Source organism: Entelurus aequoreus, linkage group LG09, assembly GCF_033978785.1.
Source record: "Entelurus aequoreus isolate RoL-2023_Sb linkage group LG09, RoL_Eaeq_v1.1, whole genome shotgun sequence".
NCBI lineage: Eukaryota > Metazoa > Chordata > Actinopteri > Syngnathiformes > Syngnathidae > Entelurus > Entelurus aequoreus.
The window spans coordinates 2,539,809-2,553,403 of record NC_084739.1 but is presented as its reverse complement, the minus strand read 5'-3'; the positions used below and the strand labels follow the sequence as shown (position 1 = coordinate 2,553,403).

Here is a 13,595-nt window from a genome sequence, read left to right as displayed (position 1 = left end):
TGTATTTATTTATGTAAAAAAAAAAAATTTTTTTTTTTTTTTAATGAAATCAACATAAAAAACACAATATATACATTCTATATCAATATAGATCAATACAGCCTGCAGGGATACAGTCCGTAAGCACACATGATTGTATTTATTTATGTAAATCAACATAAAAAACACAATATATACAATATATTGTATATATATTATATATATATATATATATATATATATATATATATATATATATATATATATATATATATATATATATATATATATATATATATATATATATATATATATTATATTGTGTATATATTAAGCACACATGATTGTATTTATTTATGTAAAAAAAAAATATATATATTTTTTTTTAATGAAATCAACATAAAAAACACAATATATACATTTTATATCAATATAGATCAATACAGCCTGCAGGGATACAGTCCGTAAGCACACATGATTGCATTTATTTATGTAAAAAAAAAATTTTTTTTTTTTTTTTTTTTTTTTTTTTTTTTTTTAATGAAATCAACATAAAAAACACAATACATACATTCTATATCAATATAGATCAATACAGCCTGCAGGGATACAGTCCGTAAGCACACATGATTGCATTTATTTATGTAAAAAAAAATTTTTTTTTTTTTTTTTTTTTTTTTTTTTTTTTTTTAATGAAATCAACATAAAAAACACAATACATACATTCTATATCAATATAGATCAATACAGCCTGCAGGGATACAGTCCGTAAGCACACATGATTGTATTTATTTATGTAAAAAAAAAAGACAAAGATTTGCACGCACGCATCTGAAGGTAAGCAATTTTGCTTAATGTGTAAAAGCTGTCTGTCTGGAGATGATCGGGACTGGTAAGACTACTTGCTGAACCTGTTTTTGATAAGAGATAGGTCTAGCCAGGTTCTCCAAAAACAACCTGGAATGGGGTATGCAGTGTTTCCCATAAACTGCCAAGATACCTGTGGCGGTGGGGGCGTGGTCACCATGACATCATCGAGTGATTTGCATAATTTACTACAATGATATGATTTTCTCTAAAAAGGCTCAAAAAATGTATACTTGCTAATTAATAATAACAGTTTTGTTTTAAACGTCCATCCATCCATCCATTTTACAATATAATTACAACACTTTATGTACATATTTATATACAGATTTCAACAATAAGTTATTTGTCATGATCCATGGTCCGGATCATGTTTTTGTGTTTTCTGTAAATTTTGGACTCCTTTTGTTATTTGTTGTGCTCCTGTGAGTTTGTTTTGGTTGTCATGGTCACTCTTTGTGTGCACCTGTCTCTGATTAGTGCTCGCCCGCTCACCTGCTTCCCGAGCGCTAATCAGAGGCATTATTTAAGTTGCCTTTGCCAGTCACTCGTCCTGCTCTCATTGTGTTTGCTCCATGCACTTGTCACGTGAGTTTTTGAGTTCTAGTGTTCCTTGTCTTTTGCCTATGCTAAGTAATAGTTCCTTAACTTCCCGTGCGCTCTGCACGCATCCCTGTTGTTTTTGTTTATTGGATGATTTATGATAAATAAATCACTTCCTACCTTACGCCTTCGTCCGGAGCCGTTCCTTTGCATTGGGAGAACAACCGCGCAGCAAGCTGCGACCCCCCGTTCGTGACAGAATGAGAGCAGCATCCGTTCTCCCGCAAACGGACCAGAGTGAGATGGATGAAGGTACGCGCATGGTGTTGCGAGCGATGGAAGTGGAGACGCTTCGCTATTCGACGGAGGAGAGGTCGAACCTTATGTGGGGACCTGGAGGCTCCCTGATCCCCATCGACTCCCTCTGGTCCGAAGACATCGCCGCTACACAGCAGTACCGGACGCGCAGGCAAAGGCGGAAGCCGTCCAGAAGGGCTTCGCCTCGCCGTCAGAACGCGTCACTCCCGCAAGCTCCTCCCCCGGAACGAAGCAAGTTGCAGGCAGCCCAGTATCCTTCCCCCGATGACGTCACTCCGTCCACGGCTGATGACGTCATGGCCCAGAATTTTTTTTTTCTGAATTCTGTCTCTTTGCGTCAACAACCTCCTAAAGACTTTAATTCTAAAATTATACCTTGTCAGGACATTCTTTTGAAATTTAGATGTCAGCCACAGTCTCCTTCTGAGTGCCAAGCTCCGCCCCCTAGGACTCTAGCCCCGCCCACGTCAGTGACTTTTTCCTCTCATCCTCCCAAAAGACCTCAGGTGGGGGGTGGGAAAAGACATTTTGGACAATTTAGAGGGGAGGATTTTGCCCCCCTCCTGACTTCCCGCCACCCACCCGTAAAGACTGTTCCAGACCGCAAGCAGCGCGTCTGGTATCCGCCCCTTGAGGGGGGGGCTGGGGCCGGGAGCTGTGCTGGTGGGGCTGCTCGGCTGCGCCCAGCCAAGCCGCAACCTCCAGCCCGTCCTCCACCACCAGTCCGTCGGCATGCCAAGCCGCAACCCCCAGCGAGACCACCTCTGCCATGCTCATGGCTAACCTCAGCCCGGGTGGGCCTGCAGACGCCACCAGCATCTCCGGTGGGCCTGCAGACGCCACCAGCATCTCCGGTGGGCCTGCAGAAGCCGCCAGCATCTCCGGTGGGCCTGCAGACGCCACCATCTCCAGTACCTGCACCTCGGCTGGTTCCCACACCAGCACCTGCACCTCGGCTGGTTCCCAGACCAGTACCTGCACCTCGGCTGGTTCCCAGACCAGTACCTGCACCTCGGCTGGTTCCCAGACCAGTACCTGCACCTCCTCCTCGGCAGACGCCTGCACCTGCTCCTCGGCAGACGCCTGCACCTGCTCCTCGGCAGACGCCTGCACCTGCTCCTCGCCAGACGCCTGCACCTGCTCCTCGCCAGACGCCTGCTCCTCGCCAGACGCCTGCACCTCGGCAGACGCCTGCACCTCGGCAGACGCCTGCACCTCGGCAGACGCCTGCGCCTGCTCCTCGGCAGACGCCTGCGCCTGCTCCTCGGCAGACGCCTGCACCTGCTCCTCGGCAGACGCCTGCACCTGCTCCTCGGCAGACGCCTGCACCTGCTCCTCGCCAGACGCCGGTGGTACTTGTACCACGCCAGACGCCGGTGGTACCTGCACCACGCCAGACGCCGCCGGTACCTGCAGCCACGCCTGACTCGCCGCCGGTGCATGCTGCCACGCCTGCCTCGCCGCCGGTGCCTGCTGCCACGCCTGCCATGACGGCGCCGGTGCCTGCTGCCACGCCTGCCATGACGGCGCCGGTGCCTGCTGCCACGCCTGCCATGACGGCGCCGACACGCCCACCTCCTCGTCGACCACGGATGTGGCCGCTCCCTGGTCGTCCGCCTCGCCAAGTGCGCCCACCTCCCCGTCGGCCACGAATGTGGCCATTCCCTGGTCGCCCGCCTCGCTTGCTGCAGCGGCGTTCCACTCGCCGCCGCCACTTGACTTTGCCTCGGTGGATTCGGGGACACTTGGCCTGGCGACCCACCTCCAAGTCCTCCCTCCGCCCGCCCGTGACTTTTGACCCTGCTTGTTTTTTGTTTTTGTTGTCATATGGACATCTTGTATCTGTCCTTGAGGAGGGGGTACTGTCATGATCCATGGTCCGGATCATGTTTTTGTGTTTTCTGTAAATTTTGGACTCCTTTTGTTATTTGTTGTGCTCCTGTGAGTTTGTTTTGGTTGTCATGGTCACTCTTTGTGTGCACCTGTCTCTGATTAGTGCTCGCCCGCTCACCTGCTTCCCGAGCGCTAATCAGAGGCATTATTTAAGTTGCCTTTGCCAGTCACTCGTCCTGCTCTCATTGTGTTTGCTCCATGCACTTGTCACGTGAGTTTTTGAGTTCTAGTGTTCCTTGTCTTTTGCCTATGCTAAGTAATAGTTCCTTAACTTCCCGTGCGCTCTGCACGCATCCCTGTTGTTTTTGTTTATTGGATGATTTATGATAAATAAATCACTTCCTACCTTACGCCTTCGTCCGGAGCCGTTCCTTTGCATTGGGAGAACAACCGCGCAGCAAGCTGCGACCCCCCGTTCGTGACATTATTCACTGAAATATATTTATTAATTGTGGTTCTTACAAAAAATATATCTAAAATGTCTCTTAAAGCTCTGCCCCTTTAATTAGTGCATACTAAATCATTTATGTATAGCGTTATAAAGCGATATAAAATAGGTAACATGTTTAGAGGAAGAAGAAAAAAAGAAAAAAAAAGGAGAGAAGTGTTGTTCGGCTTATCTCTTGGCACACGGCCTTGTGTGTGTGTGTGTGTGTGTGTGTGTGTGTGCGTGTGTGTGTGTGTGTGATAGATGTTTGAAATTGTTGAGATATGTTGAAAGTGCCTTGTTTTTTTTGTGTACATTGGGAATATATGTTTGTATGTACATTGTTCAATTAAAAAAAAAAAAATTTATATATATATATATATATATTCAATGGGGGCTTCTATTTTGATGACAACACTTCCTGTAAAACTCCATTTTGACGAGGCAGGCCGGTGAAAATTGCAACGTTTATCATAATACTGCCAAAATTCTAATTTTTTCTTGTGAAATTCCAACTAATTTTTCACAACAAGCTTTTTTATATGTGCATAGTATGTATATATTATTAATGTTGTAAATACACTTCTTTATATATCTAGAGAGGGTGGTCCTAAAGAGGGAGGCATTTTCTTCATTTTCAAGAAGGTAACAAATATACAAGTGTGTGTGTGTGTGTGTGTGTGTGTGTGTGTGTGTGTGTGTGTGTGTGTGTGTGTGTGTGTGTGTGTGTGTGTGTGCGTGTGTGAGTGTGTGTGTGTGTGTGTTTGTGTGTGTGTGTGTGTGTGATGGATGTTTTGAAATTGTTGAGATATGCTGGAAGTGCCTTGTTTTTTGTGTACATTGGGAATATATGTTTGTATGTACATTGTTCAATAATTTTTTTTTATGTGTATATATATACTCAATGGGGGATTCTATTTTGATGACAACACTTCCTGTAAAACTCCATTTTGACGAGGCGGGCCCGTGAAAATTACAACTTTTATCGTAATACTGCCAAAATTCTAAGTTTTTCTTGTGAATTTGTGAACTTTTTCTTGTGAAATTCCAACTCATTTTTCACAACAAGCTTTTTTATATTTGCATAGTATGTATATATTATTAATCCATCCATCCATCCATCTTATTCCGCTTATCCGAGGTCGGGTCGCGGGGGCAGCAGCCTAAGCAGGGAAGCCCAGACTTCCCTCTCCCGAGCCACTTCGTCCAGCTCTTCCTGGGGGATCCCGAGGCGTTCCCAGGCCAGTTGGGAGACATAGTCTTCCCAACGTGTCCTGGGTCTTCCCCGTAGCCTCCTACCGGTCGGACGTGCCCTAAACACTTCCTTAGGGAGGCGTTCTGGTGGCATCCTGACCAGATGCCCGAACCACCTCATCTGGCTCCTCTCCATGTGGAGGAGCAGCGGCTTTACTTTGAGCTCCACCCGGATGGCAGAGCTTCTCACCCTATCTCTAAGGGAGAGGCGGAGGAAACTCATTTGGGCCGCTTGTACCCGTGATCTTGTCCTTTCGGTCATAACCCAAAGCTCATGACCATAGGTGAGGATGGGAACGTAGATCGACCCGTAAATTGAGAGCTTTGCCTTCCGGCTCAGCTCCTTCTTCACCACAACGGATCGATACGGCGTCCGCATTACTGAAGACGCCGCACCGATCCACCTGTCGATCTCACCATCCACTCTTCCCTCACTCGTGAACAAGACTCCGAGGTACTTGAACTCCTCCACTTGGGTTAGGGTCTCCTCCGCAACCCGGAGATGGCACTCCACCCTTTTCCGGGCGAGAACCATGGACTCGGACTTGGAGGTGCTGATTCTCATCCCAGTCGCTTCACACTCGGCTGCGAACCGATCCAGTGAGAGCTGAAGATCCTGGTCAGATGAAGCCATCAGGACCACATCATCTGCAAAAATCAGAGACCTAATCCTGCAGCCACCAAACCAGATCCCCTCAACGCCTTGACTGCGCCTAGAAATTCTATCCATAAAAGTTATGAACAGAATCGGTGTGTTTAGGGCAATGAGCGCTGAAGATCCTAGTCAGGTGAAGCCATCAGGACCACATTATCTGCAAAAAGCAGAGACCTAATCCTGCAGCCACCAAACCAGACCCCCTCAACGCCTTGACTGCGCCTAGAAATTCTGTCCATAAAAGTTATGAACAGAATCGGTGACAAAGGGCAGCCTTGGCGGAGTCCAACCCTCACTGGAAACGTGTCCGACTTACTGCCGGCAATGCGGACCAAGCTCTGACACTGATCATACAGGGAGCGGACCGCCACAATCAGACAGTCCGATACCCCGTTCTCTCTGAGCACTCCCCACAGGACTTCCCGAGGGACACGGTCCAATGCCTTCTCCAAGTCCACAAAGCACATGTTGGGCAAACTCCCACGCACCCTCAAGGACCCTGCCGAGAGTATAGAGCTGGTCCACAGTTCCACGACCAGGATGAAAACCACACTGTTCCTCCTGAATCCGAGGTTCGACTATCCGGCGTAGCCTCCTCTCCAGTACACCTGAATAGACCTTACCTGGAAGGCTGATTTTGTACATGTGATTTTTTTTATTTGCCTTAATTTTGAATAGATTTGCAATATGTCATTTTAAAGAACATGTCAGTTGAATACGTTCATAAGGCGTCCGTCCTGGTGAAGAGCTCGCACTCGGTCTCGTGATCACAGCCGTGGATCAGCTCCCGGTAGCGTTCCTTGACGTCCCCGTAGAGCGGCGCGTGCTCCGCCAGGCCCGGGAAGACCGCGGGTCTCTCGTTGACCAGCGCCTGCAAGCGCAGCTGGTCCGGCCCGCAGTCGTACAGAACCAGCAGCAGGTTGGCGGCGTAGGGCAGCACCTCGCTGGTACGGAAGGAACGTCCCGTTTGCGCGGCGTAGTTGGAGGACGTGGGGGCGTTGTCGTCCTTGAAGAAGCCCAGGAGGGTGTAGAGCGGCAGGAGGGTCTCGCCGTGGCCGACCTGGACGGTCACAGCTTCGCTCACTTGCCGGTCGGCCCTAAAAACCGTACGAAATGAAGGAGGTCAAAATGTGCCGAACAAGCAAAAACAATCTCTTTACTCACTTGATGTCAGCGGCCGCTTTGTCCAGCCGACTGAACACATCATGGAACAGAATGCAGCTGGACTTGCTGTTGATATCGTAACCGTATCCTCTCTTCCAGAACTGCCGCAGGTCGTTGGCGTACTCCACAACCTGGTAGAGGGGGGGAACAAAGTGATTAAATCTTGACCCTCGCCCCGTCCCGTTGCACCGCCAGTCGCCTGACGCAATAGTGCCAGCTAGCTAAAGTTAGCATGCTAACCGTTAGCATGTGTCAAGTACCAGCTTATCTGACTCTGAGGTGCACGGCTGTAAAATTGGCTATACTACAAAAATATTGGTCAAAGATCCTGTATATAACAGGATACTGCTTTTCTTAGGAATGTAATACAAAACTATTGGTCAAAGATCATGTATATAACAGGATATTGTTGTTCTTAGTAACATACTACAGATATTGGTCAAAGATCCTGTATAAACCAGGATACCGCTGTTCTTAGGAACATACTACAAAACATTAGTCAAAGATCCTGTATATAACAGGAGACTGTTGTTCTTAGTAACATACTACAAAACTATAGTCAAAGATCCTGTATATAACAGGAGACTGTTGTTCTTAGTAACATACTACAAAACTAGTGTCAAAGATCCTGTATATAACAGGAGACTGTTGTTCTTAGTAACATACTACAGATATTGGTCAAAGATCCTGTATAAACCAGGATACTGCTGTTCTTAGTAACATACTACAAATATTGGTCAAAGATCCTGTATAAACCAGGATACTGCTGTTCTTAGGAACATACTACAAATATTGGTCAAAGATTCTGTATATAACAGGAGACTGTTGTTCTTAGTAACATACTACAAATATTGGCCAAAGATCCTGTATATAACAGGATACTGTTGTTCTTAGTAACATACTACAGATATTGGTCAAAGATCCTGTATATAACAGGATACTGTTGTTTTTAGTAACATACTACAGATATTGGCCAAAGATCCTGTATAAACCAGGATACTGCTGTTCTTAGGAACATACTACAAAACATTAGTCAAAGATCCTGTATATAACAGGTGACTGTTGTTCTTAGTAACATACTACAAATATTGGTCAAAGATCCTGTATATAACAGGATACTGTTGTTCTTAGTAACATACTACAGATATTGGTCAAAGATCCTGTATAAACCAGGATACTGCTGTTCTTAGGAACATACTACAAAACATTAGTCAAAGATCCTGTATATAACAGGAGACTGTTGTTCTTAGGAACATACTACAAAACTAGTGTCAAAGATCCTGTATATAACAGGAGACTGTTGTTCTTAGTAACATACTACAGATATTGGTCAAAGATCCTGTATAAATCAGGATACTGCTGTTCTTAGGAACATACTACAAATATTGGTCAAAGATTCTGTATATAACAGGAGACTGTTGTTCTTAGTAACATACTACAAATATTGGCCAAAGATCCTGTATATAACAGGATACTGTTGTTCTTAGTAACGTACTACAGATATTGGTCAAAGATCCTGTATAAACCAGGATACTGCTGTTCTTAGGAACATACTACAAAACATTAGTCAAAGATCCTGTATATAACAGGAGACTGTTGTTCTTAGTAACATACTACAAATATTGGTCAAAGATCCTGTATATACCAGGAGACTGTTGTTCTTAGGAACATACTACAAATATTGGTCAAAGATCCTGTATATACCAGGAGACTGTTGTTCTTAGTAACATACTACAAATATTGGTCAAAGATCCTGTATATAACAGGAGACTGTTGTTCTTAGTAACATACTACAAATATTTGTCAAAGATCCTGTATATAACAGGAGACTGTTGTTCTTAGTAACATACTACAAATATTGGTCAAAGATCCTGTATATAATAGGATACTGTTGTTCTTAGTAACATACTACAAATATTGGTCAAAGATCCTGTATAAACCAGGATACTGCTGTTCTTAGGAACATACTACAAATATTGGTCAAAGATCCTGTATAAACCAGGATACTGCTGTTCTTAGTAACATACTACAAATATTGGTCAAAGATCCTGTATAAACCAGGATACTGCTGTTCTTAGTAACATACTACAAATATTGGTCAAAGATCCTGTATAAACCAGGATACTGCTGTTCTTAGGAACATACTACAAATATTGGTCAAAGATCCTGTATAAACCGGGATACTGCTGTTCTTAGTAACATACTACAAATATTGGTCAAAGATCCTGTATAAACCAGGATACTGCTGTTCTTAGTAACATACTACAAATATTGGTCAAAGATCCTGTATAAACCAGGATACTGCTGTTCTTAGGAACATACTACAAAACATTTGTCAAAGATCCTGTATATAACAGGATACTGTTGTTCTTAGTAACATACTACAAATATTGGTCAAAGATCATGTATATAACAGGAAACTGTTGTTCTTAGGAACATACTACAAATATTGGTCAAAGATCCTGTATATAACAGGATACTGTTGTTCTTAGGAACATACTACAAATATTGGTCAAAGATCTTGTATATAACAGGATACTGTTGTTCTTAGGAACATACTACAAATATTGGTCAAAGATCCTGTATATAACAGGATACTGTTGTTCTTAGGAACATACTACAAATATTGGTCAAAGATCCTGTATATAACAGGAAACGGCTTTTCTTAGGAACACAAATGATTCAAAGATCCTGTATACGCGAGGGCTGCTCTGCTCTGGCTTACCTGAGCATCATCCAGGGTAAAGAGCAGACACCAGGGGGAGTTGAGGGTCTTGATGGCCAGCTCGTAGGCACAAAGGTTGAAGGCACCGTCGGCCATGTCTGTGCTTCAAAATGACATCATTAGGCTTCACGAAGCGTCTTAAAATACAGCACTGACCTGCCGTGATGGTCTCATGAGGGACTCCCAGTTGGTCTGCTATCTTGTCCCGGACCTTCTTCATCTCTGATCCCTCTTTGAACTTGTCCACCTCTGTCAGGGCTGAGGGGTTCTTTACCACCTCCTCCAGGAACTTGGGGCAGTTCTGGAAATGTTTCATCAGTGCGTCGTTCACAGCGGGGTAGAACTGGTCTAGTTGCAGGGGAGATACTTAGCTTCACTTCTTTTTACACTTTAGTCCACAAACACTGAGTTCAAACACTGCTTCATTGTTTCCTAGTTTTACTGTTAAAGGTGGTTAACTTATTTTTACACTTAAATTAGTGAAAAACCGGCTAACAACGTTAGAGTACGTTTTTTTGTTTTTTTACACTTGAATGAGTTAAAAACCTGTTAACAAAGATAAAGTAGACTGTTTTTTAAAATTAGTTAACTTATCTTACACCTGAATGAGTTAAAAACCTGTTAAAAAAATAAAGTATATATATTTTTTTAACATTAGTTAACTTATTTTTACACTTCAATGAGTTAAAAACGTTTTAAAGAAGATAAAGTAGAATTTGTTTTTAACATTAGTTAACTTATCTTACACCTGAATGAGTTAAAAACCTTTTAAAAAAGATTAAGTATATATATTTTTATATTTTTTAACATTAGTTAACTTATTTTTACACTTGAATGAGTTAAGAACCTGTTAACAAAGTTAGAACAGGTGGTTTTTTTTTTTTTTACATTTGATTGAGTTAAAAACCTGTAAACAAAGATAAAGTAGAATGTTGTTTTTTTAACATTAGTTAACTTATTTTACACTTGAATAAGTTAAAAACCTGTTAAAAAATATAAAGTAGACTGTTTTTTTTAACATTAGTTAACTAATTGTTACTCTTGAATGAGTTAAAAAAAACTTTTACAAAGATAAGTATATCCTTTTTTAACATTAGTTAACTTATTTTTTCCCTTGAATGAGTTAAAAACCTGTTAAAAAATATAAAGTAAACTGTTTTTTTTTTTAACATTAGTTAACTTATTTTTACACTTGAATGAGTTAAATACCTGTTAACAAAGATAAAGTATATCATTTTTTTAACATTAGTTAACTTATTGTTACACTTCAGTGTGTTAAAAATTATAAAGTACAATTTATTTGTAACATTAGTTAACTTATTTTTACACTTCAATGTGTTAAAAACCTGTTAAAAAAAGATAAAGTAGACTGTTTTTTTTAAATTAGCTAACTTATTTTTACACTTGAATGAGTTAAATACCTGTTAACAAAGATAAAGTATATCATTTTTTTAACATTAGTTAACTTATTGTTACACTTCAGTGTGTTAAAAATTATAAAGTACAATTTATTTGTAACATTAGTTAACTTATTTTTACACTTCAATGTGTTAAAAACCTGTTAAAAAAAGATAAAGTAGACTACCACTCCATAGTCCACGTCCTGACAACAAATACGTTGAAACAACATGCTTTTTGACAACGTTTATTCAATGTCAGATTGTGACGTTGATTTGACATAAAAATTTGGTCATTTTCCCAACCACTATTCTACAACACAAATACAACGTTGAAACAACATGCTTTTTGACAACGTTTATTCAATGTTGGGTTCTATAGTTGATTTGACCATTGAAATGTGGTCATTTCCCCAACTACTATTCTACAACACAAATACAACGTTGAAACAACATGCTTTTTGACAACGTTTAACCAATGTTTGGTCCTGACATTGAAATTTGGTCATTTCCCAACCAATATTCCACAACTCAAACATAATGTTGAAACAACATGCTTTTTGACGACGTTTATTCAATGTCAGGTTCTGACGTTGATTTGACATTGAAATGTGGTCATTTCCCCAACCAACAACGTGGATCCAACATAAGACATCAACATTGTCTCAAAGTACAAATACGACTATTTTGCAACGTTGTTTCAAAGTCAGTTGTAAAGGACATGTACGTATAATCAACCTTGTATCAACGTCCTGCGCCTGCTGGGTAGACTCTTTTGAACTAACTTGTTCCCCTGCACTTATAGATTGTTGTTTGGTGGCGATGAGCTTCTTTTCCCACTAGTGGGACATTAAACGGGGCTTGAAACTTTATGTTTTCATGTTTACACTGCAAACTTGTCAATAGTGACGAGCATACTGTAGTCACTAGTATAGAATGTTACTTAAAAATGATGATACATGTTTTATGATGGGGTGTGTGTTCACCCTGGAACAGACTATTTCATGGATACATGAGTCCTACCTTCAACATGCCACAGTTCTGTGAGACCCGCCCGGAAGGCCCGGGTGCTGTTGACGCAGCGGTGCTGGGAGCTGCTGGTGAAGCTCACCAAGCCTCCCTTGAGGTTCTCCTCCGTCAGCAAGGAGGGGAAGAGCTTGGCCAGCCTGACCGCCAGATGCTTGTGGTCGTCCACGCCTTTGCGGGCCAGTCGCCCGTCCATGTCCTCCGTGTACCACATGTCCCACCGGGTCTGGATGTCCCGCACCCAGCTCTCCTTGGCGGGGGAGGCCCCTTTCACCGCCTGGTACATGTTCTGCATCTCCTTGAGGATGGGGCCGGTGGGGTACCTGGTGCCGTGGCGTACCATGGCGCTCAGGTGGCGCGGGCGGCATGCCGGAGACGGAGGGCGCAGGACGGAGGCGTTGACGGCCAGGATGTCGTCCAGGAGGTAGGGGTTGACTTCCTCGTAGCGTCCCTTGGTGCCAAAGTATTTGGCGATCCTCGGTACGCTCGGGTGGGCGCTGGTGACGGCGGCGAACATCAAGTGGACGCCGAGGAGCCTCCACATGCCCGCCTGCATGATTCCTGCTCCACCCAAACTGTGTGTGTGTGTGTCAACTAAGTCGTTTTTGTGTGTGTGTGAGTGTTTCTTTCAGCCCCGGAGGGTTGCGTAACATCCTGAAGTGAACTTTGGACCTTCAACGGTGGAGCAACGAGATTAGTCGGAGTAACTTTTGCAACATTTGGGGACGAAATTAACAGTTTGATGTGCAAACATGCTGCACTTATGCTGTATAATAGACTGTATTTATGTTATTCACATGTGAATAATGCTGTATAATAGACTGTATTTATATTATTCACATGTGAATAATGCTGTATAATAGACTGTATTTATATTATTCACATGTGAATAATGCTGTATAATAGACTGTATTTATATTATTCACATGTGAATAATGCTGTATAATAGACTGTATTTATATTATTCACAGGTGAATAATGCTGTATAATAGACTGTATTTATATTATTCACATGTGAATAATGCTGTATAATAGACTGTATTTATATTATTCACATGTGAATAATGCTGTATAATAGACTGTATTTATATTATTCACATGTGAATAATGCTGTATAATAGACTGTATTTATATTATTCACAGGTGAATAATGCTGTATAATAGACTGTATTTATATTATTCACAGGTGAATAATGCTGTATAATAGACTGTATTTATATTATTCACATGTGAATAATGCTGTATAATAGACTGTATTTATATTATTCACATGTGAATAATGCTGTATAATAGACTGTATTTATATTATTCACATGTGAATAATGCTGTATAATAGACTGTATTTAT

At 42.2% G+C, this 13,595-nt stretch overlaps 1 protein-coding gene across 1 annotated transcript; it reads right to left on the bottom strand.

Moving 5' to 3' along the window:
• Window positions 1–6,581: 6,581 nt before the first annotated feature.
• LOC133656739 (multiple inositol polyphosphate phosphatase 1-like) lies at window positions 6,582–12,869 on the bottom strand. Its single transcript, XM_062057575.1, has 5 exons — window positions 12,246–12,869; window positions 9,982–10,173; window positions 9,826–9,923; window positions 7,101–7,231; window positions 6,582–7,033 (listed from the first exon to the last, which is right to left on the bottom strand). The coding sequence occupies exons 1-5, from the start codon at window positions 12,802–12,804 to the stop codon at window positions 6,658–6,660; spliced, it is 1,356 nt and encodes a 451-aa protein (XP_061913559.1). The 5' UTR covers window positions 12,805–12,869; the 3' UTR covers window positions 6,582–6,657.
• Window positions 12,870–13,595: the final 726 nt, after the last annotated feature.

Excerpts from the sequence above, each read along its gene's own strand:
- LOC133656739 (XM_062057575.1), bottom strand. The coding sequence starts at position 12,804 with ATGCAGGCGGGCATGTGGAGGCTCCTCGGCGTCCACTTGATGTTCGCC. Across the intron at positions 10,174-12,245 it reads AGAACTGTGGCATGTTGAAG|ACCAGTTCTACCCCGCTGTG; the intron begins GTAGGACTCATG and ends CCCTGCAACTAG. Across the intron at positions 7,232-9,825 it reads TTACCCTGGATGATGCTCAG|GTTGTGGAGTACGCCAACGA; the intron begins GTAAGCCAGAGC and ends CCCCTCTACCAG.